Genomic DNA, 23,742 nt, shown 5'->3' with positions numbered 1-23,742 from the left:
TTTAATGTAATCTTATATATATATCTACCTTATTATAGATTCTAGATATATTATATTTAGGAAACTATTAAATTATTCTTATCTATATCATCTAGGATATAAAATATTCATAGATATAGAAAATAATCCAAATATTCCTAAAATCTAGGGAAATCTTCCCAAAATATTTTATTTTATTAAATAATATTATTTTTAATGTTTTCTATTAATTAATCAATTAAATAATCATTAAAATAATCTTTCTTCAATATCTTGCGATTCGAGGTTGGCACGAATCTACACGACGAAGATTTGAAGATATCCTCCCGGAGACACTCGTCGGAGCGGCCAGATCGCCGCCCGACTGCCGCCGGCAGGCGCGCGCGCTAGGCGCGCCGCTTCCTCCCTTCTTCACGGCGATTATACGCCGCGAATCCACGTCGCCGTCGAGCATTCCCCGCGGCAAGAGCCACGCAGCTCCGGCGAACTCCTCTGCTTCACGTCGATTTGGCGTGAACCAAAAGGCGCCGCCGATGGCGGCGCTGCTCCGGTTGCGCCTAACGCGAATTAGGGTTCAGGCGGTATCTAGGGTTAGGGTTCTTGCGACTTTTTCCGGTGGCTTCGCCACCTTGTCGCATCGTCGACGGCCTTTGCGCCGCGAGCTTCGAGGATGACCTGCACCGCGGTCTCGACGGCGGCGTGGACGAGCCCATGCTCGTGTTCACGTTGCCGTGTGACCGCATCGATTCATCCTTGATCGGCGCGTTTTCCAGGTTGCACCGGCACCGGCGATGGTTCTCCGGCGTTGCGCACGAGACCATTCTCGTCAGCGCATCGCCGGTCGACCGCCTGCCAAGCTCCCAATTGTTCGTCGGCGATGCTCGAATTTGATTCGGGCCGGCTAGGATTTGGCGGGTTTGGCCGGTGGCGCGCGCGAGTCCATTCTCGCTGGCGCGTCGCCCCAGCCCCGTCATCCTCGGCTCCCACTCAAATTGACAACCCTTCTCCGATCGCATGTAGTGCGATTCGTCCCGGCGCAAGCGCCGACGAATCGCACATCTCGTGCGTTCGAATAATTCAAGTTTTATGATTCGAATGTTCTTGAGTTCAACATGCATAAACAATAATAACAAAAACACAAGAACATGCTTCGTAATCAAATAAGACATGCATACATGAATTTCGCGAAATTTAAATCCAAATAATTAGAGCCAAAGACTTGCTCTGATACCAATTGATGGAACTGGCAGCGGAAGCGGGCGCATAAATAACAATCACATAATAATCAGATCTATTTAGCAGATTATTTAGAAAAAACCTATTCGCGTAATTTTCACATGTATCATGCTCATAACTTGAATTAATCATGTTTTAAGAATATTGAAACCTAAAACATGCTTTTCTATGGAGCAGAAAAATACCTAAATAATTCTCCAAAGAATTGAAGATGGCTAGCTTCTTTTCCACGTGATGCTTTGAGTACTAGACCACAAATCTTCTCTCTGGTTCCCGAACTGTATCCCAATATCAGTGTGGGCTGATCTTACTAGAATACTAGGACTTAAATAAAGAAGACAGAAGAAATCCTTTTTGAAACAGGAGAGGAATTCGAAAATTCCTTCAGCTTAGGGGCTGAAATTTTTGAAAATTTTAATGATAAAATTGTGTTGTTTTTGTCTCCTTTATTCTCCTATTTATATTAAGTTCTTTTTGGGCCCAGACAGGGATCTATGGAAGGTTTTGGATATGGGCTCATCCAATTTACTTTTTACTAATTAAATTGAACCCACAATTTAATATAAGTTATAATTGGAATATTACGAGCAACCACTACAGAAGTAATATTGAACTCTCCCCATCCAAATCCGAAATTACAAGTAATCCGGGTTTCCGTTTAACTTTCATTTCCTGCGCTTAAGATTAAAATGTCCATTAATTAATTAATGTTTGCTATTGACTTAATTAATTAACTTCTTATTAATTCCAAGAGTGGACTTATCATGAAACGCTTATTTATTATTCATGGAGTAATCACACTCCAACTAGCTAGGTTCCGAATAATAAAACCTTGTTTCGCGCTCCTCTTGAGGACATTATCAAACGAGACTCAGCTCGCGCACGATTCAATATAATAGCAATCCTAGCACCGCTAGATATTGATCACCACTACCCAATATATCAGGATAATTGGGTTACGAAAAACCCGCACTATTTGATAAGTCAAAGCAGTGCATAATCAATACCGTATGCTCAATGCTAACCTACATTGATTAAGAAATAAATATTTATCAAGACCCCGCCTTTCAGTAGATAGCCTAAGGCAAGTCTTGCTGTTAGATCCGTTCAGTGCTATACCACACCAATGTCATCTTATTTCAGTAAGGCTTAGAAATATGCGGACTGACATTGCAACATTTCTCGTTGGATAGTCAAATTCCAACTAGGTTGTGAAATTCATCTTTTTCTTTGTTTAGAACTGACCGTATTACCTTAAAGTGGACGACGCCCATAATCGGTCTACTAAAACAAAGACTTAGACTTTGTTAAGTTGACTTATACATTTAAACATGCATTAACATCTATTAAATGTAAAACATAACAACATTATGACAAAAAATAATCTGTTTTATTTATTGGAAAATAAAATAAGAGTTTTACAGTATTCAATCACTCGAAACGTGATTTCTAGTATACAAACTCTAACAACCCGTGGGATCTGGATGGGGCCAGATGGGCGGGCAGATGGGCCCAGGGTTTAACGTCCCCTGGAATCAGCTGATGGGGATGATGGCCGGAGCGCCAGGGGGTGGGAACCGGGGGGGGATGCCGTGGGGTATGCCGGGCGGCGGACAGGCCAGCGGCGAGCAGGGGTGGGGAGGTATGCCCCAGATGCAGCAGATGATGCAGCAGCAGATGATGCAGCAGATGATGGGTATGCATCCCGGGATGCAGGGGTCACCGGAGGGGGACACGGTCTATCGTCCCTCTCTGAATTTTTTGACGGCTTCGTCTCATACGTCGACCCCAGTGGAGACTCAGTTCACTGGCGATGACCTTTTCTCATTGCATGACATGGGGATCGATCTCGGCGATCCGGACACTCCCGTTCCAGCGGGGCGGGCCGCGGCGAAGAAGAAGAAGACGAGGGGGAAGGCCAAGGCAGTCGGCGAGTCGTCGCAGCCCGTTGTTGACGACACCCCCGGCCGGGGGAAGTGGACGGAGGATGAGTACGTCGGGGTGGCCAGGGGGTGGTTGGAGGTGTGCGACGATCCGCTGGTTGCGAACAACCAGCGGGTCGTCAACATGTGGGCGAAGATTAGAGCTGCCTACAGGAGGCACTGCCCGCACGGGAAGGACTTCAGTGGGGAGGAGGTCTGGAAGGGTTGGGAGCGCATCAGGGCCGCGGTCGGCCGTTTTTCGGCGTTGTACGCCAACGCCCTCCGTCAGCTCACTAGTGGGCAGAATGAGGAGGACGCCCGGAGGATAGCCGAGAGTCAGTTCCCCTTGGCGGGGAAGTACAAGGAGTTCCACTTCTGGGAGTGCTATGAGTTGTTGAAGGACTCCGAGAAGTTCTGTGCGGAGTGCGACGCTGGGTGGCCGAAGAAGCAGAGGCTGAACTATACCGGCGACTACAGCGGCAGCAGCGGCGGATCCCACGACCTCCCCCCGGATGCTGAGGAGTTTCCATTCCCTCCTTCATTTGCTGGTCGCCCTCGCCCGGTTGGACAAAAGCGGGCGCAACGGGCTGCGAGGGGAGGATCCCCCTATCGCCCCACGAGGTCCAGTCCTCCGCCCTCCCACCCGCCCCACTCGAGTACACTCTCCATTCGCGTAACCAAACGCGGGATCAGATGTACAAGGTCTTCCAAGATTGGAGGACCGCCACTGACCCCACGGAGAAGATGTTTCTTCACTCGATGCTCGAGAGCATGCGGGTTGATTTGGATGTCGCGAGGGCATGGCTAGGGGGTTCCGACGTGGGCTCAGATACCACGGGTGGCGGCAGCGGCGGCGGCGACGGCGATGAGGAGTAGAGAGTGGCGGGGCTCGTGTGTGGAAGCCCTTTTTTTTTTAAAAACATCATGTACTTTTTTTTTTAATCTTTGTACTTTTTTTTAATGGAATTGATTAAATTTTCTCATATATGTGTCGTAAATTTAATTCCGTAATTTAATCGTAATTTTAATTCCGTAAATATAGTATATTTTGAATTATTTTTATTGCAGCTGGCCTATGGCTGGCCTAAATCTGATGTGGCAGGTGGATTTTTAGTGCTGTTGACGTGGCAGGGAGAGAGAGTGGCTGACCTATTTGCATTGGAGATGCTCTTAGTATGCAACATTTGCTTTTCGGCACAAGATTTTATGTAGTGTTGTTTTGTGAGTTAATGAGGAGAGAGTAAAGTAAGAGAGAAAAAAAAGTATAGAGAGTAATGTTTCTATTTTTAGAAACGTTTCATTTTTAGTGGGACAGACTAAAAAGGAAAACGTTTAATTTCTAACAGAAGAAGTATTAGTTTTATAATAGAATGTGAGTATAAATGAGTTAGTGGAATATGTGGTCTATTATTAAAAATGTTAAAAAGTGAAATGAGACAAATTCGAAATAAAAATATGAGATAAATTATGTTGGAGTGATAGAGTATATAAGTTACTCCCTCCGTTCCTTCATAGTTGAGTCATTTTTCCATTTCGGGAAGTTCCCTCATAGTTGAGTCATTTCCATATATAATAACGTTTTCCTCTTTCTTACTTTACTCTCTCTTACTTTATTCTCTCTACTTTATTCACTTTTTACTTTATTCTCTCTACCTTTTTCTCTTTCTTACTTTCTTATCTATTTGTTTAACACACTCAACATTCATTTCTTAAACTCCGTGCCGAAAAGTTCCGCCTCAACTATGAAGGACCGGAGGGAGTATAAAGTTACAAGCTAATACTCCTATATATTTGCCTCGTAACGGAAAACTAGTTATCCAAAATCCATTTATTATCCAATTTGTTTGATTCATTTTTTTACCGTGGTTAACAAAACCATTTACCATTTGTTTCCTTCAAAATTAAGTGATAAGTTTTCAGTTAAAATAGAAATATATAAATACTAGTATAAGTTGAGTTTTTGGGCATATTCGAATTTTCAAAGAAAACGCCTTCAACTTCGGAAACGAGTTTCTTCTACATATCTCTGCAAACGACGCCGTCCCCTTCTCGCCGCCGTACTACATAATAACTGAAAAACGGAATCCCTCCGCCGCCGCCGCGAACGCCATAATCAAATTTAAAAAAAATGCTTCGCCTCTACAAATCATCCCGCACCAGTTTCCCCCTCCTCCGCCGACGCCGCGTCTCCACCTCTTCCTCCTCCGGCGATCCCAATGCCCCCTCCGCGCCCCTCTCCAATCTCAGGAATTCCCCAAATTCCCCATCCCCTCCCGTCCTCCACCACGATCACCGCCCATCCCTCATCCCCCACGTCCCCTCCGCCTTCCTATCTAAGAGGAACTCCTTAATTGCCGCCTTCTCCGCCGCAACACTCCTCGCCGCCTACGCCGCCGCGCAGTCGAAGGACGCCTCTGTTTCCGATAGGTCAATGTATGCGGACTTAGGGAAAACGATCGAGAATTCGAATGAATCGATTGACAGGATTGTGAATAGGACTAGGCAGATGGGCGTGGCCGCGTCCGTGCTGTGGCAGTCGTTGAGGTCGGTGATGTCCTCGGCCAACCATGAGGTTAGGGCGGGGTTCGAGCTCCGGGTGGCCGCGTTGATAGCTGACATTGTGGCGGCCAGCGATAGCCGAAGGGTGGCGATTGTTGGTGCGGGCGGTGGTGCCGTAGTTGACTGGCTGCTGGAAACTGTTGCTGGGGCTAAGGACGGAAATGGAACTCAGGCTGAATCGGCCAGGGCGTTGGCGTACTTGATTGCTGACCCCAGTGTGTGCGAGGCTGTTTTGGGACGGCCCCAAGCAGTTCCCAATCTGTTGAGGTTCATTTTCTCTGCTAAACCTAAGCGATCAAAGAAAGTGAGCTGCTACTTTCGTTTTTAATTAATGTTTATATCTTCGTTGTTAAGCTGCTAATGCTAATGTATGCTTTTGGGTTACTAAATTTGCTTTTGTTTGATATGAACAAATATTCGTTGACCAATCCTGCAGGGTAGGACCATTAGTTGAGTGGAAGTCCTTGATCTAATAAATGTTTTACTATTGGTTGTGTTTATATGGAAAATGTTGGAATACTGGAGTCCGTGGGAGAATAACATAGTGTGTTATGAGTAATTATTGTGATGGCATACTGGAGTGTCTTTATATTTATACATTGTTCTTGTGTTGGAGCAGCGATCTAAGCGTAGTTCATTTGATGTATCTGATAAAGGCAAGAGTATGCTTATAACAGCAATCATGGATGTTGTCACATCCAACTGTGATAATGTAGAGAAATTATCACTCAAGCCCTTGCTGCCAAAAAATGCTGAAATGAGAGATATTGCAGCAGCTATACAAGTAATTGAAGAGGGCGGCATGCATTGGGACGAACAACATGTAGATGACGACGATGATGATGATGATGATGATGATGATGACGGTGGAACAGGTATGAAGGGTATTGGAATTAAGGTTCTTGGAGGTACTACAGTTTTGGGGCTTTCTGGAAATGGTGGATATGCTGATGTGGATCATTCTGATTCCTACAACTCAAGGACGGCAAGAGCTGGGCCTACAAATCAATTATTCAACAAAATGAATGACAGCCCTTTTTTTCAAGGAAAGTTGTCATCTGTAGTAGTTCCTGGACTTTGGGATGATTTAGACTGTGAACATGTGGCAGTTCCTTTTGCTGCATGGGCGCTAGCAACCTGGGCAATGGCATCTGAAGTCAATCGCACTCACATTCAAGAACTGGATCGAGATGGGCATGCAGTTATGAGTGCATTGGTGGCGCCTGAGAGATCAGTAAAATGGCATGGGAGTTGGTTGGTGTTGTTGCTTTTAGAAGACCGAAGCTTGCCTCTAAATAACTCCATTTCAGATTGGAGTTCTAGTCTTCTTTCTACTATCTCTCAGGCTAGCCAAACGCAGGACTTGCCTTTGGCTCAAGTGGCTTTATCTGCTTTATTGGTTACTATTCAGAGAAGCTCTCAAGCTCAGGAAATAGTGATGGAGAAAGGTCTTCATTCAATGAGAGAGGCAGCTAAGAAAACTGTGAAGCATAAATCTATCCAAGAATCATTGGCAAAAGCCCTCGAACTAATTAGCTCTAGGGAACTGCATATGTCTCTAGAAGAGACACAAAAGTGGTCACCTATTCTACTTTCTTGGATATTTGGGAAGACCTCCTCTGACATAATTCGTTCATCTGCCATACATATTCTTTCACATATTCTTGAAGACTATGGTCCATCCTCTATTCCAATTTCTCAGGGATGGCTGACCATCTTACTAACAGATGCTCTCAGGCTCAGGAAGCAAAATTTGGCAAATGGAAGTTCTCAGTTTTCGAATGATAAAGTGAAGGTCAGTTGGTGAAGTTCATCTTATGAATTTAAATACTTTGTTTCTGGCTGAATATGTTTTAGTAGTCATTTCTCTCAGTACTTCTCACGATTCTATTGGAATATGCAGACACAAATTGATCAAGCAAATGTTGTTTCTGCAATCCAGATTGCCAGTCAGTTATCAAGTGCGGTTGTTAATTTAGCAGGAACTCAACTGGGGACACCCAATGAGAGTGATGACACATTTCCACTTGCGGACCTTCTCTCCCTTGAACCCTTTATAGGATCATTTAAAAATCTTAAGAAAGACAAAGCACAAAAAATTACTGCTGCAGATTCTGCTCATGCTACACTAAAAGGCATTAAAGGACTGACCGAAATTTGTGCTGATGATGCTCTGTGCCAGAACAAAATAGCTGACCTTGGTGTTTTATGCTTACTTCGGCGCTTTCTACTAGAAGATGATTACGAGCAACTAGCTGCAATTGAAGCATATGATGCATCACGAGCTCTCGAGGCGCAAGAGTGGTTTCCATCTTCCTCTGATGATTCTTCCGAGGTTGATGATCCTTCAAACTTACGTGTTCCAGCTACGGCTCACATGAGGAGGCATGCAGCTCGTTTGCTTTCCATTCTGTCCGTTCTTCCGAAAGTGCAGAAAGCAATTGTAGCTGATGAAACTTGGTGTAAATGGCTTGATGAATGTGCTAGAGGACAACTTCCTGGTTGCAATGATCTTAAAATTCAGAGTTATGCTAGGGCAACCCTATTGAATGCATTTTGTAGTGATCAAAACAGTGGGAAGTCAGAAAATGATGGTGTAACTGAAACCAGTTCTATGAACAAAAGACAGCATTGCCCTCAATATGCTGACATGATATTTTTAATCAGACCTGAATTATCTCATTGGAAGTGTATGGAAAAGGGATCACTGAATCCTGTTGATGGTCCAATAGTCGATGATGAGTTTGCAGAGAAGGAAAATAGGCTGTCACAAAGAGGTTCAGGGGATGATAATCCTCCTGCTTCTACTTCTGGGTCTCGAAGCTTCTCGAACAGGGATTTTCCTCCACTTGATATTGTCTTCGTGCATGGCCTCCGTGGTGGTCCCTTTAAAACTTGGCGGGTATCCGAAGACAAGTCATCAACAAAGTCTGGCCTTGTTGAGAAGATTGACGAAGAAGCTGGAAAACAAGGAACTTTTTGGCCTGGTGAATGGCTTGCAGCTGACTTTCCTCATGCTCGGTTGTTTAGTCTCAAATACAAGGTTACTTTGATTCAAGATTCTTTGTTTATTAGTTGGCTTAGAATTTGCAGCATATCTCTATCTTAACTGCCAAAATTTTGGGGCTATTTAACTATCACGTTAAGAGGTAGTGAGTTTTTATCTTTTCAGCATCTAATACTCTTCACATGTAAAATGCAGACAAATCTTACACAGTGGTCTGGAGCTAGTCTACCTTTGCAGGTTAGTGGTCAATGTGTAATATGTCAAATATACTCACTCTGTCCCACATTTGGAGTCACTTATTGTTATGGCTCGGATTTTAAGAAAGAGTTGAAGTGTATAATAAATGAAGTGAGATGGTGGAGTGTGTAATAAATGAAGTGAGGTGGTAGAGTGTGTAATAAATGAAGTGAGATGGTGGAGTTGGTTGAAGGTGGGTCCCTTTTGACTTTTGATTTTTGTTTTGATTTATTTTAACGTAGATAATGGCATTTTTATGTAATTTTGATGAAGAATGGGGTAAAATTGTATGACCAAATATGGAAAATTCTAAAAGTGACTCTTAAACTGGGACGGACTTTTATGGCAAAAAGTGACTCTTAATCTGGGACGGAGGGAGTATTTGGTTATTTGACCAATACATAATTCCTCTTCCCTTTTCAAATCTTTGTTATGTGTATTGGATAGACCACTGGTAGACCTCTACTTTGCTACAGTCACATTTCTCACAGTGACAACTGTGAATGTTACAACACCAACATAGGTTTTTTAGTTCTTCTATTTAGCCTGATTGCGCTCTGATGCAAATATGAACTTTAAGTAAATTCCTTTCTTAATTCATTTCTCTTGCAGGAAGTCAGTTCAATGCTTCTTGAGAAACTTGTTGCTGCAGGCATTGGGGATCGACCTGTCATATTTGTGACTCATAGGTGAGAGTGCATTTTAATTCTTTGAGTCCTAACTGTGCTAATTAATTTTGAAATTATAAAATACTAGTACTTGATTTGTTCCTTCAAGAAATATTGCTTTATTTTCTTCCATAATATACAGAAACGAAAAAAGTGAATTAGTATTTTCATTTTAACTTCTACCTTGTAGCTTTCAGATAATATTTAGCTATGTTATTTCCCTTATTTTGTTGCATGCGAAATGAAACATAAATATGACATTATAGCATTTCTTCTGCAGCATGGGTGGCCTGGTTGTCAAGCAGATGTTACACCAAGCAATGGCAGAAAACAATGATAATTTTGTAAACAATACTGTGGGAATTGTAAGTTTCTATTTGATTGGACAAAGTTGTATGTATAGTCATACCACGTTGAAGACATATGCATTATTGTACTTGTATGTTTCTCAGGTTTTCTATAGCTGCCCCCATTTTGGCAGCAAGCTAGCGGACATGCCTTGGCGCATGGGTCTTGTCTTACGACCTGCACCAAGTGTTAGTTTTTTACTTCCGATTTTTTTGTAGTCTTTCATCTTAAATGTACCTGTTGTACATTTTGAAAACAGTGAGATCTCATAAATGTTAGTTTTATCTATCATGGCCAGATCGGAGAGTTAAGAAGTGGGTCACCTAGGTTAACTGAGCTCAATGATTTTGTTCGTCGACTTTACAAGAAAAAGCTAATTGACGTCCTCAGTTTTTGTGAGGTGATCTCTGAACCTCTATTTCAGTTTTTCTAGAAAAGTTTTTGTTAACGAATCTGACATCTGTTGGCTTTGGCAGACAAAGGTAACCCCAATTGTTGAGGGTTATGGAGGCTGGGCCTTTCGTATGGAAATTGTACCGATGGAATCTGCATATCCTGGATTTGGTGAACTTGTAGTAAGTTTTTCAGTCCTTCATTTGATTGTTGCCATTGTGTTATTTTACTTACTGCAATGTTTTTGATAAGTATGCATGTTAAGTATGCCACTAAAGCTTGCAGTTCTGTTGTCAGTTTTCTTTATGATGCCACACACATTTCTTTTAGATATTATAATACCAAAAAAGGCATGCTATTTCAACAGTAATAGATCTTGTAGTGGCTGTTTAATCTCCGTTGTTAGGGGCAGTTTAGGTAAATTGATGAAAATGAAGAAGTCATTCTCTTGCAGACAGTTTTTGCCTTATAGGGCAATATTTTAGAAACACCAATTCAATTTGTTGTGTTCTTGGACAGGTTTTGGATTCGACAGACCATGTAAATTCTTGCAAACCGCTAAGCAGGGCTGATCCATCCTATAAAGATACACTGGAGTTTCTGAAAAAGCTGAAATTGCATTATAGCTCAGAGGATTCTGTTCATAAGTAGATAAGTATATAACTTACTCAGCATCCAGTGTAATGCAATCGATGTTATCAAGTGCAGAGCCTCAACATATCTGTTTTATGAGATCTTATCAAATATTAAGCTTATGGTGGCGATGCTGTTACAGCGCAGATGAAGAAACCATCGACTGGGAATATTTTGTGTAGACATTTTAGAGCTAGAGTTACTTGATGATTCTTTCTGTAGATTGCAGAATTGTGTCATTTGTAGTAATATAATGCTGAAAATATGTGAGTTTTAGAATAGGCGCAACTACTGTAGGATCATAGTTCATCACCTCTCAACAATAACATGTTATGTAACTGAGACACTGTAATTCTTTTGAGGGAATGAAATGAATGGATACTATAAATAAATGGCTCTCCATGTTATCCACAAATATGGCTACACTACTACCTCTGTCTCATGGTATTTGCAATTTTTTTTTTTTTTGTCTCTCCCAAACTAAGTGCACTATTTATATTTAATATAAGAATTATGGTATTTAATTATAAGATATTATAATTAATTAAGTATTCTCTTATTATACTTAAAATATTAATTTAATTATACCGACTACTAAAAATAAGTATTTAGTAGCATGAGATAGAGGGAATACTATACAAGTTGTGGTTCGTAGTGGTTTTATTAGGGCTTGATTTCTTTAAACTGGGTGCACCTAGGCCTGCTTCACCGGTTCTCCGGTTCTCGGGTACTCGGTACCAGAATCGGAACCGGTCGGGTAATTGAGGAACCGGGAACCGGAAAAATCGGTTCCGGTTCCAGTTCCGGTTCTTATGCTTTTGAAAATTCCGGTTCCGGTTCTACCGGGAACCGAATAATATATCAATTTTAGATATTATAAAATTTAAATATAAATTAAAATAATAAACTAAGCATATTTCATTTGTTTTATTATTCATAAAATATTTTTGATTATCCTATTAGCAAAAGTGATTATTGCCTTTGCGGAAAGAAAGTATTACTTTTTGTGATCAATCTTCAATTTTTCGCACCTTTTATTAGATCAAAATTATTTGTTGATTCGCTCCTATGATAACTCAAATATAATTGAAATTTTTTAAAAATAACTCATAATTAATTAAGATTTTTTTATTATAAAAAATCAAGTTTAAACTGAAAGATTAAATGTATTAATATATCGATTTTTTTCTAAAATCAAAATAGAGTAATTAAGATTTTGGTCTTTTGAATATTATTGCCTTATTAGAATATTGGTTTCGTATTTTGTTGTGTATAGATTGTAATTTTTAGTGTTAGATTTTTTTAGTAATTTATTAAATGATTGTTTTAGGTATTTAACTATTGGTTGATGCATATTGTTATCTTGTTGATTTGCATTTTTTGTATTTTTTGTGTTTATTTGGACTTTTAGGTATTAATTATTTTAGGTATTTATTGAATTATAGTGTTAAGGTATTGGAATATTAGATTATGAATATTGTTATTTTGATGATTTGTATTTATTTGAATTTTTCGGTATTAATTGTTATATTTCTATATGTTGAATTATTTAAAAAAAATTAAAATTGAAACTACAAATCGGTTCCGGTTCGGAACCGGAACCGACCGGTTGTTATCCGACCGGTTCGCCGGATCCGATTCCGGTTCCGGTTCCCAAATTTATGATAATTTGTAACCGGGTACCCGGTCAACCGGACCGAGTAGAACCGGAACCGGCCGAATAAGCAGGCCTAGGTGCACCCCTTTTTTCATGGGCTACAAGCCTACAAGTCTTCAAAAATAAAACCGTATTGAAATACTATTAGTGTAACATGTTCGATTCAATGAGCTTAGAGCATTCCCAATGGGTTCCCTTAAAACTCCCTTATTTCTGCCACATCAGCGCCACATCAGCACCATAATTTATCCCCAGTTTTTAGCCAACTTTTAGCCAACTGCTCCAATGGTTTCTCCCTTATTTCTCCCTAACTCAACATTTCATTTTTACAAATTTAGCCGTTTAAAAAAAAAAACGCCGAATTATCGCCGAATCGCGCCCACAGTGGACGGCGATGATTCGGCGATTTTTCGGCGATGAATCGCCGGATGGCGTTAAATCGGGAGAAAAATCGCCGATTTTTCGCCGAATTCCTTTCATTGGTCGGCGAAAAATCGCCGAGTTTTCGCCGACGCCATTGGGAGTGCTCTTAGAGTCCAACAGCCCGACAATGAAATTGCTAGCAATTGGACAATTCAATCAATCGTCTTCAACAGTATTTTTACTAGACAAATAACAAATTTACCACATGTCCAAAAGTTTGGTTATTATTGAACAATTAGTATCAACCCCCGTGCGTTGCACGACCTATTGAATTTTCTCATACAAAATTGAAAATATAAATTAAATAAACTATGATAAAATAAATAGAATTATATAGAGGTTTTAAATCACTAATCCAGTTCAAACCAATGGCACCAATTAAGAAGCAATCTTGATTATGTTATTAATAATTTTTTGCAATGTTGAAAAATCAAAATAGCTTTTCATGATTGTCTTGAAATATTGAAATTTTAATGTAATAATGTTGAAATTAATTATATATATTGTTCATCTATTCATTTAATTACTAATCATACAACATTCAATAATTTCACTAATAGAAAATTGATTAACAACATAAATTAGTCAATTCCATTAATAAAAAAATAATCAGAATGCAACCAAGAAATGAAAAAATTCAATGAAAAATAGAATCCAAAATCATTTATGCTCATGCAGCTCTGCCCCATCGCCCATTGGCCACCATCTATCTCCAATATCCTTCATCTTCTCCGCTCATCGTCTCCAACACTTTCATCATCCTGCATCGACACCATCTTCTTAGTCACGCCAATTTATTCTTACATGTAGATAAGAACTTCAAACAAAAGTCAACTACAGACTCTATATTGCAAATTCGAGAAATATTTTCATTCATGAATAATGCGAACAACATTTGTACTATAAAATTCATAAAGTACTTACCAATTTCAAAATCAAATTTGGCAAAGTGAATGCTTCCATGATTTCAACCCTTGATTGATAAAGTTATGGTAGATTGTAGATCACTAAGAGAGATTAATTCCATGTCTATGGTTTCAACACATAACAACAAATATTAGTAATATAATATTCACACTTAAAGAATGTGTAAAATGAAGAAATATAAAAAGATACTATTGATAAAGAGCGAGAACCATACCAGAAACAAATTCGTTTTGCAGAAAATTTAGTGATGGAATAGATTCTTCATAAAGGTAATGAGAAAGTGAGTACTAAGCTAGTGAATGACATATATATATATATATATATATATATATATATATATATATATATATATATATATATATATACAAAAATTATAGAGAAGTTATAGTGTGTTAAAATTTATATTAAATTATGATTAACACAATTCCAAATAGTGTGTAATAATGTGGCGGTTACTATGTATAATTAAATATTGAGATTAAATCATACTAATTATTAAAAATTTGTAACTGCCCAAAATTTATAAACCGTTATGAAGAAAACTTCCACAACATTTTTAGCACTCTAATTAGTGTCACAGTCTATCGTATGAATGAAATATAATTAAATGAATTAATTCAAATAATAATTTGTATAATTGGTGATTAAATTGTAACAGTCATATTCATAAATTGAATTAATTTTTTGATAGACCAACCAAAATATCTACATTTTACAAAACAATCCAAAGCTTATAAATATTTGCAATTAAGATCAAAACTCGGCTTTTATATATGTATAGATAATATAAATTGTGCTTAAGATGCAAAAACACGCTAATGGTTTGAATTTGAATTTGAATTTGTTAAAATATGTGTTTCAATAGTAAAAGAAGATTTTGTTGTTACCATCATTCTAGCAAGTTCTCGAGAGTCGAAAGCATGATCTCTTAGTACTTAAATGGAAAAAGTCTTTATATTTATATTTATATTCATAGAATGCACATATATGGTAAAATTTTGGAATAGTACTAAATAATGTCTTTTAGACTTGAACACTTAGATAGTGAAATATCAATTGCTTGTTAATTCCTACTCTGCACTCTCCACAGTCTCCAAAAAATAATTTCGCTTTGTTATTTTAATGTCTATAAAAAATAGTCTTAGTTCAAAAATGCTTTTCACTTATATTTTACGTAGTAATTTATTTATTTAAAAATGCAAGCTTTCAGTTATTGATGGTGAAAAATGTGTTGATTTTTACTAAAAGAGGAAAATGACTCTATTATTATGGAATGTACTAAAATAACAAAATGACTCTATTACTATGGAACGGAGGGAGTAAGTAGTAAAATGTAAAAGAAATAAGAACACAGATTTTGTAAAATCATAAAAACTAAAAAGCATGATTGATTCCATGGCAATGGCATGTGAGCAATTCAATCAACAAATTTAGAAGGTGTATAATCTTCGTTGTTCAAAGTTGAAACTATTAGTTCAACAGTTGAACCAGAAGAATTGAAATCGTTTGCAAATTCACAAAACTGCAACAGTGAGCAAATAATAGAACAGATAAAAGCAGAAATGGCATACGTTTCTCCTCTAATAAACCCTTCAGCATCACTGAATTTCATCAAAACCACAAGCACGCTGCTGTTGATAAAACCCTACGTCGCACCAAAATTCTTCACACTCCACACAAATCCTTTTGCCCTGAATTGCACAAAATTCACCTCGCTCGCCGCAGCTTCCGAAACAGAAAGCGACTACGACACCGATGGAATTGAATACTCGGACGACGAAGAAGCGCCGCCGCCAAATGGACAGTCTCCGTCTCCGGTGAAACAGCGCCGGCGCCGTTACAGGAAGAAGTACCCGGGCGAGGATAATGGCATCACCGAGGAGATGCGGTTCGTGGCCATGAAACTCAGAAACAACGGGAAATCAAAGAGCCGGAGAGCTTCTGCTGCTGCTGTTGTTAGTGAAGACCTAGAAATTGAGAGTGACAAAGAGAAAGAGGGAAACAACGGTGATGAGATTAATGAGACGTGGCAGCCGAGTATTGAGGGGTTTATGAAGTTTTTGGTGGACAGCAGACTGGTTTTCAGCACGGTTGAGCGCATTGTTGATGAGTCTACTGACGTTTCTTGTGAGAATTCTTCTATTTCTACTTGTTTTTGTTGAAATTTAAGTATGAACTTGCTTGCATTTCTTGTGTTTATGAACTGTTTTATCTGGAAAAATTTGGGTGGTTGGTGAAGGGTGCTGATTTCATGGCTTTGGTTGTGACAGATGTTTACTTTAGGAGGACTGGTTTGGAAAGGTCAGATTGCATTTTAAGGGATTTAGAATGGTTAAGGGAGCAAGGTCATGAGATTCCAGAACCTAGCAATCCAGGAGTCAACTACGTGAAATATTTGGAGGATCTTGCGGACAAGAGTCCGCCGTTGTTCCTCTGCCACTTCTACAACATCTATTTCTCACACATAGCCGGGGGACAAGTGATATCTAGACAGGTATCATGAGGCCTGGTTCGTTTGATGTCTTTCATGTACTAATGCTGAAAATCATAATGCTTTGCTTTTGGCTGTATATACATGTTGATTCCTCTTCAGCACTGGCATTTCTTTCCATCTCCATTAGTGAATTATTCTTAATATTCTGAGTTAGATGATTGACCCTGAAATATGTCTGTTTTTCTCAATGCTGCTTAATAACTAAGTTTAGCCAGAAAGGAAAAAGGGAATATAGAAAACTATGTTTAAGTACTGCATTAAAAAATCTCCGACTTTTTATAAACAGCAGTTCCCTTGTAGGCCAATCATGGTACGGTATAATTCTTAGATATGTTTGAACTCGAATGCCTTGAGAGTTCAACATAGTAATTGCTATGATGATTGCAAGCAGCCAATTGATTTGGCCGTTCATGAAATCCTGGCCTTCTGCAGATACTAATATTTTGCAGGGACATGCAGACAATTTGTAGTATTTAAAAATCCGGATATGTGTGATGCCTTAACTCGAACTCGATTAGGATATTATCTGCTTCTGACTTCTGTATTCTATTAGCCATAATGTAAATATTCAGGTTTCGGGCGTGTTGCTTCAAATCTTCATGTTATAAATGTTTGAAAATGTGTTTGTTTACATATGTAATTCTTGTTGCCTGTTCTTATTCTAGATTCAAACTCGTTACCAGGTCTCAGATATGCTCTTTGATGGGAGAGAACTGGAGATCTATAAATGGGATGGAGATGCAGAAGAGTTGTTGAAAGGTGTTCGTGAGAAGCTTAACGCGCTTGGAGAGGTAAATTTCCTTATGAATTAGCAATTTATTTTTCTGATAGCCCGGGGCAGGGATGGATGATGCATTGTCAAATGATGCCATGTCTTTATTATATTTTATAACTATGTTTCAGCATTGGTCAAGGGATGAGAAAACCAGGTGCCTAAGAGAAACAACCAAAGCATTTCGGTTCCTGGGCCAGATAGTACGGCTGATCATACTTTAAACCAATGCTTATTATACACCAAACTTGAGTGGCCAAAAGTTGGTTTCTTTTAGCAACAAGATGTTTGTTGCAGTAGTGGTTTTGTTGGTTGGTCTAGGGATTTTGGTATTTAATCAAAATCAATTAAGTGTTATCTAGGGACTAGGTTACATCAACAAAGCTATCATCTAGGGATTTTGGTATTCAATCGAAATCAAGTATTATAGAATTTTCCCAACATGTTGATTTGTCTATAACAGTATCATATTTCTTCAGATTCCTTTTTGTTTTAGTTGCACAAAAGAGACAACATAATTCATTAATACTAACAGTATTATGCAATTATTACTACAGATGCATATAAAAAACATTAACTAGTACATTTAATCATTTGAATTTATGTAAACATATCTACGTTAAATAATTTTTTTGGTAATTTACAATCTTAATCCTATTTCAAGAAGTGATAAGCTATTAGGAATAATTCACTTTTTTAATTTTGTAGAGTAAGGTTATTCCCTGAAACTTGAAAGAGAAGAAAATAATGTGGGTTGTGATCAACTTGTCAAAGAGGATGATGGCTTCTCATTTTCTGAATGCCATAAATCACTAAATTATTCATTAAAAAAAATCGAATTTCTAGTAGGCCATTCAAAGATTTACAGAGAGTATTTCTACAACAGATGATAACATAACAGTCTTAACAGTCACTCTGGTCCTCTCCTATAAACCTGACATATAGTGAGTATAATTCAATTTGGTTGAATCATAGTGGCAGAGCTATAGTGAAGCAATAATGGTTGTAAATGAGAAAGATCGATTACTCTCCCTTCGAAGACGAATGTGATGACTTCTTTCTTCCCAGGAACATGAAGATTCGCGGGAAGAATGATTTCTTCTTCTTCTTTCCAGATTTCCCATCTTGAGTGTCTGTGCCTTTGCTGGTGCCTGACTTGGGAGACTTTTGATTCTTAGAATCTTTCCCATCTTTTGAACTTTTACCGGTGGCTGAGGTACCGGACTCAGCATTCTTCCGTTTCAGTTCGTGATCAGCTCTCCACTTCCGTAATTCCTCTTCAGCGCCCAGTTTCCTCTCTGTGGCTGCTTCGGCCTTCTGCAATGCTATCTCAAGTGCATCCTTCCGCTTAGACATATCCTGGCTCACTTCCTCCAGTTTATTCAAGCTCTTCTGCTCTGACTCCTTGGCTGCCTCTATTTGAGACATAGCTGCAGCCACCCTCGTGTTTGCTTGCTCCTCGGCCTCGTGTGCCCTCTTGCTCAGCTCGTAATACTCTTCTAAAGATAGTGTGATTCCATTTACTGAATCCTCGTCCACGTTCCTTTGAGCAGATTCACTTTCCTGCAATGCGCTTATAGCTGCCAGTGCCAGCCTCTCGGCTGCCTTTGCAGCTTCGATTTCTTTCTGAACTGCGCGCAGTTTTCCCTCCCTTGTGCTGACACCTGCCTTTGCCTCATCTGCTTCATCTTTCGCTTTCTTGAGTTCCTCACCAGCTGTCCTTGCTAGCTCTTTTGCTTGTTCTACTTCTTCAGCTGCCTTCTGCATTTGCAAGGGAAGCTCAACCAATTTCTCTCTTTCCTCTTCCTCCTTCATCCGTATGGCATTGATTTCGGACTTGATCCTGTTCAGCTCCGCGTGGAGAGACGTAGCTGCAGCGGACGCTGTTCCTTCCCTCTCCTGGATGGCCTGAAGCTCTGCATTTTCATTCTCGAGTTGTGATTTCAATGATGCGGAAGCCACCTTCAAAATGTTTTCTTCCTTTGTTGCTCTCTCGAGTTTGAGCTTTACATCTGAAAGCTCGTTCTTTGCTGCATTGATAGCAGTCTCAAAGTCTGCGCGAGTTTTTGTCGCAGGCTCTTTAAGTGGATCTTCGCTGCCGGTTTCATCTGATTTGGATTCCATATAAGCAGCCAATTCAGCCTTCAAATCCTGCAGCTGTGTCATAGCTTCAGCCAACTTTGATTTCAATTCTTTCGTCGTAATCATTTGCTGGTTTAGTTTCTCGAGCTCCTCCTCAGCCTGTTTCAGTTCCACCTCCCAGTTAAGACTGTCTTGCTCTTTAGCCATAACTGCTCCGATTCTGTGTTCCTCGGCCTCCAGATGTGCAGAATGTGCAGAATCTAGCGACTGCTTCAGAGTAATGAGCTCGATTGTCAAACTCTCGACTGACTTCTCAACTTGTTTAGAAGCAAAGTGAGCTTCTTCAGCTTTTTTCTCAGCTGCTTCTTTCTCAGCTATCAGCAAATCATAGTCTCGTCTGAGCTGCTCGAGCTCGTCTTTGACAGATTTGAGCTCCGCAACTGCAGCAGCATGTCGTGCCTTGGCGACCTCAAGCTGTGCCTTTGCAGCAAAGCTAGCCTCATCAGCAATCCCTTGCTCCATCTCTTCCACCCTCAGCTTCGCAAGTTCAGAATCCTGTTTTGCTTGCTGCTCCTCTGTTTGTGCTCTTTCAAGATTAAGCTTTAACTCTTCAATCAGTCTTTTAGTGCTTTCTAGCTGTTTCAGGACTTGAATTTTCGCCTCGTTCGCTGCCTGACATTGTTGCTTATACGACGGCATTTCCTCCTGTGCTTTATCGAGCTCTTGCTCAATGTACTTCCGTCTCTACGTTCACAGTAAGGTACACATTAAAATTGCATCGTTTTCTGCATGTAGCAAGGTAAGGAAATCCAAACGGCGAAGAGAAAGTTATACCTCCACGGTATGCACACGATGGGCCTTCCAGTCGACAATCCCCCCAAACTTTGAGACGGCTGCCTTCACAGATTCGAAAGGTTGTGCTGTGTCAATCTGTGTTCGGGTTAAGCCGTCAGCCCCTCTACCCAAACCAGTTTTTGGACTCGGAGTACTGCTACTATAATTAGCAGGAATTTTGGCAATGATATCAACACTAACACATCTCCTGTGTTGCGGAGATGGTACCGCACCCACGTAGTCATCATCCGTAGATGGCCGTGCAACAATTTTTCCTTCTGCCTTGTCATCTTTCACTGCGTGTCCATTGGCAACGTCGTTTCTGCTTGTTTTCAATTCCAACGAACTCGAAGACTTGGATTCTCCATACGTCGGAAAACTGTAAAGGCTAGCATTTCCAGGAGGATCTCCGTCTTCTGGTACCATGAGTACGCTCGAATTCTGGGATGGAGCTTCTTTTTCACTAGATACAACCGGAGAAGGCGGAACTGCGTCTGACTTGGCTTCTGATTGCGTAAAATAGGTTTCTTTTTCCTTGTTACTCTCTTCAGCTTTTGGAACAGCACTATCTGATTTGTTCTCATCTTCTGAAGACATTAATGCCACTGCAGGAGAAGCTCTACCTTGAGGCGTCGGATCTGATTCCTTATCATCTTTCGAATGCGCAACTGCTACTGCAGAAGGAGCAATGTCTTTGGCCGTTGAAGCATCAGCGGCCTTGTTATCTGATATAACCGGGGCTGGTGAAGCTTTGTCTTTAGACGATGAAACGTCAGCGGCCTTTGTATCTGATATAACCGGGGCTGGTGAAGCTTTGTCTTTAGACGATGAAACGTCAGCGGCCTTTGTATCTGATATAACCGGGGCTGGTGAAGCTTTGTCTTTAGACGATGAAACATCAGTGGCCTTGTTATCTGATATAACCGGGGCTGGTGAAGCTTTGTCCTTAGACGATGAAACGTCAGCAGCCTTGTTAGCTGATACAACCGGGGCTGGTGAAGCTTTGTCTTTAGACGATGACACATCAGCGGCCTTGTTATCTGATATAACCGGGGCTGGTGAAGCTTTGCCTACTGATGTGTCGTCGTCTTCTAAAGACTTGACTGGTAGTGCAGGATAAGGTCCATCTTCAGAAACAACGACAAGTGGTGCCTTTGTTTTCACGTCTTTCAAAAAACCAACTGACGGTGGTGAAGGATAATCAGCTCTGTTTACGGAACTTGAAACAGCAGCAGGTGATGCGTTCTTGACTTCGGAACTTGAGACAGCAACAGATGAGTCTTTCTCGTTTTCTAGAGAGGCAACTGCGCGTTCAAGAGTAGCTCTTTCTTCGGAATTTGAGAAAATAGTAGATGGTTTGTTCTCGTCGTCTGGCCCTTGTGGCGAAGCTCTGCTTCCAGGTGATGATGCGTTAGTATTATATGACGCGTTGTCGTCAAGGGTAGGAGAAGCATACGGGGAGTCATCGTCGTCGGAATTCATAGCACCCTCTTATTTTTATAGAATGCTAGGAGAAGCTAACCATCTATATAAAATATGATCAGTTAAGAGTTTGTAAGAAACCAAAAGTTGAAGGAAATTTCTGTGTGCGCTATGAATAAAAATTTGGACATATCTATAGTTCAATAACGATCATGTCTGAATACAAAGCAGAAAGACATAAAATAAATTTGAATCAACAATACTTTTAATGCAATGAGGTTGCAAGTAAATATCAAAATCCAAGACATATATGGCTCAAGACATTATTGTTTTTTAATCTAAATTAATATCTATATTTTCCCGTTAGTTATACATTGTAAACTATCGATTGCCTTGTTGTTTTGTTTCAAGAGAATAAATTTAATATTTGAAATAGTAGTTTTTCCTTATTATCTTCTCGATTGAAGTATATTGACATAATTTTCAGAAGAATACAAAACCAGCACATTATTAGTCATAAAACAACAGAAATCTCTTTCAAGTTAAATAAATCCCATAAATAATGATCAATCATATCATGAATGAAGAAATAAAATGGAAAGATTGAAAGAGAGAAGAACGTACCCAAGAATCACGAGAAACGAAAATGAGACGATAGTCAAATGAGATGATTGATGGTAAACACAAAAACTTTTTATTGCTATTTTTTGGCTCCTAAATTAACTCTCAACTCCAAGAAATACTCCTTCCCCAAATATAGTTATAGACTAATTAATTTAGTGAAGCTCCGACATATTGTCTGGCTTTGGTGCTCGTGTCTGATGTAAAAACATGATTAAAATATTGTAGCAGTAAAAAGAAAATAAAGATTTCGTCAATATTATTTGTTCAATATCATAAATAATTTTGTTAGGAAAGAGAAATAGAATGAACAAAAATTACAAATCTTGGTTATCTACCACGATGGTCTAACCAAATGAATGGCAATTTAATAATAGTAACTTATAAAATTTATTTACAAACAAGATTATGATAGAAATTTAGATTTTTGTATCTTTTAGATTTTATGAATCAGGTCAATTATTTAACCAAGAGTCGGTGCAAACACCTCCGACCTGCCAAATCTAGGCCAAAATATTTTATTGTTTAACACGCTGACTTAAAACAAATAAATACATGCACCTTCGAAAATCACTAATTAAGTAACCTTTTTCGTTGTAATCGAAGGTTAATTAATAAACAAAAAACAGTAGAGCAATAATATGTGAAGGGTGGTAACACCAGTGGAATACTTTACCCCACGTGATGACTCAGTGGCGGATCCAAACGTCGAAAATGGTGAGGGCGAAATTTAATATTTAAATATTAAATATAATATTATTTTTAATAATAAAATATATACACTAACTTCGTTAATACAATATAAACTTATATTAGCTTGCAAATATGTACATTATTCATGTAAAAATATAAACTAATTGTAAATAATATATACATTATTATATACAAAAGTGATATAAGTAGGGCAGTAAATATTTAGATTTCAAAAATATTTATACATAGAGTATAATTAAGATGCATGGATCACAAATTATAAGTACTTTAGGATAAAAACACATTAATACAAGATTAAAAATGATTTTAACTAAAGAATAAATATAACAACATAATATATGCAAATTAGTAAAAGTTTAGATTTCATAAAGTATTTAAAGGTATTATTTTGATAATAAGAAGAAATATGAATTGATAAAATAAAAAAGTAAAAAATGAAAAAAATATGGTCTACTACATTTTAAAAACCCAACAACCAATCCATTGGACTACTACATTTTAATGAACTTTATATTGAAAACAAATAGATTTTCACACTCCACGGAGGGGGCGGATAGACTATTTTCGGCTCGATTCAAGGGAAATTTTAGCTCTCCGAACGGCCGAGAGGGGCCGACCGCCCCCTCCTGCCCCCCTAGATCCTCCAGTGTGATGAGTTGCTAAAAAAAACAAATTGATTTTTGAATAGAAACTACCTATAAATAACTAGCACCTAACCGGTAAGGCGAGAAATCTTTTTACACTGATTCATAACCAATTTACATTAATTCATAGTCATATCTTATAAGAGAATCATTATATAATTATTTAAATA

The 23,742-nt window shown here is 39.1% G+C and overlaps 3 protein-coding genes across 4 annotated transcripts; 2 read left to right on the top strand and 1 right to left on the bottom strand.

Annotated features, from left to right (window-relative positions):
* The first annotated feature begins 5,105 nt into the window (after positions 1 to 5,105).
* LOC125204143 (alpha/beta-Hydrolases superfamily protein) lies at positions 5,106 to 11,374 on the top strand. The gene is made up of 10 exons (XM_048102708.2): positions 5,106 to 6,000; positions 6,316 to 7,491; positions 7,600 to 8,739; positions 8,899 to 8,940; positions 9,553 to 9,629; positions 9,889 to 9,973; positions 10,061 to 10,144; positions 10,255 to 10,356; positions 10,433 to 10,531; positions 10,869 to 11,374. The coding sequence occupies exons 1-10, from the start codon at positions 5,266 to 5,268 to the stop codon at positions 10,998 to 11,000; spliced, it is 3,672 nt and encodes a 1,223-aa protein (XP_047958665.2). The 5' UTR covers positions 5,106 to 5,265; the 3' UTR covers positions 11,001 to 11,374.
* A 4,020-nt stretch (positions 11,375 to 15,394) lies between these two features.
* LOC125204144 (putative inactive heme oxygenase 2, chloroplastic) lies at positions 15,395 to 17,733 on the top strand. Of its 2 annotated transcripts, none has more exons than XM_048102709.2 (4): positions 15,395 to 16,116; positions 16,260 to 16,483; positions 17,149 to 17,274; positions 17,387 to 17,733. In XM_048102709.2, the coding sequence occupies exons 1-4, from the start codon at positions 15,552 to 15,554 to the stop codon at positions 17,477 to 17,479; spliced, it is 1,008 nt and encodes a 335-aa protein (XP_047958666.1). In that variant the 5' UTR covers positions 15,395 to 15,551; the 3' UTR covers positions 17,480 to 17,733. The 2 variants fall into 2 exon arrangements, with proteins under 2 accessions (XP_047958666.1, XP_047958667.1); XM_048102710.2 differs by having other exon boundaries at positions 15,397 to 16,116; positions 17,167 to 17,274.
* A 322-nt stretch (positions 17,734 to 18,055) lies between these two features.
* Positions 18,056 to 21,657, bottom strand: LOC125206810 (protein WEAK CHLOROPLAST MOVEMENT UNDER BLUE LIGHT 1-like). The gene is made up of 2 exons (XM_048106031.2): positions 20,172 to 21,657; positions 18,056 to 20,081 (listed from the first exon to the last, which is right to left on the bottom strand). The coding sequence occupies exons 1-2, from the start codon at positions 21,651 to 21,653 to the stop codon at positions 18,279 to 18,281; spliced, it is 3,285 nt and encodes a 1,094-aa protein (XP_047961988.2). The 5' UTR covers positions 21,654 to 21,657; the 3' UTR covers positions 18,056 to 18,278.
* Positions 21,658 to 23,742: the final 2,085 nt, after the last annotated feature.

Source organism: Salvia hispanica, chromosome 6 (genome assembly GCF_029641045.1).
Source record: "Salvia hispanica isolate PSC_SH4W2 chromosome 6, Shi_PSC_v1, whole genome shotgun sequence".
In the NCBI taxonomy this organism is placed as follows: domain Eukaryota; kingdom Viridiplantae; phylum Streptophyta; class Magnoliopsida; order Lamiales; family Lamiaceae; genus Salvia; species Salvia hispanica.
Note: the sequence above shows the minus strand (reverse complement) of the source record. Positions and strands in the feature narration are given on the sequence as shown.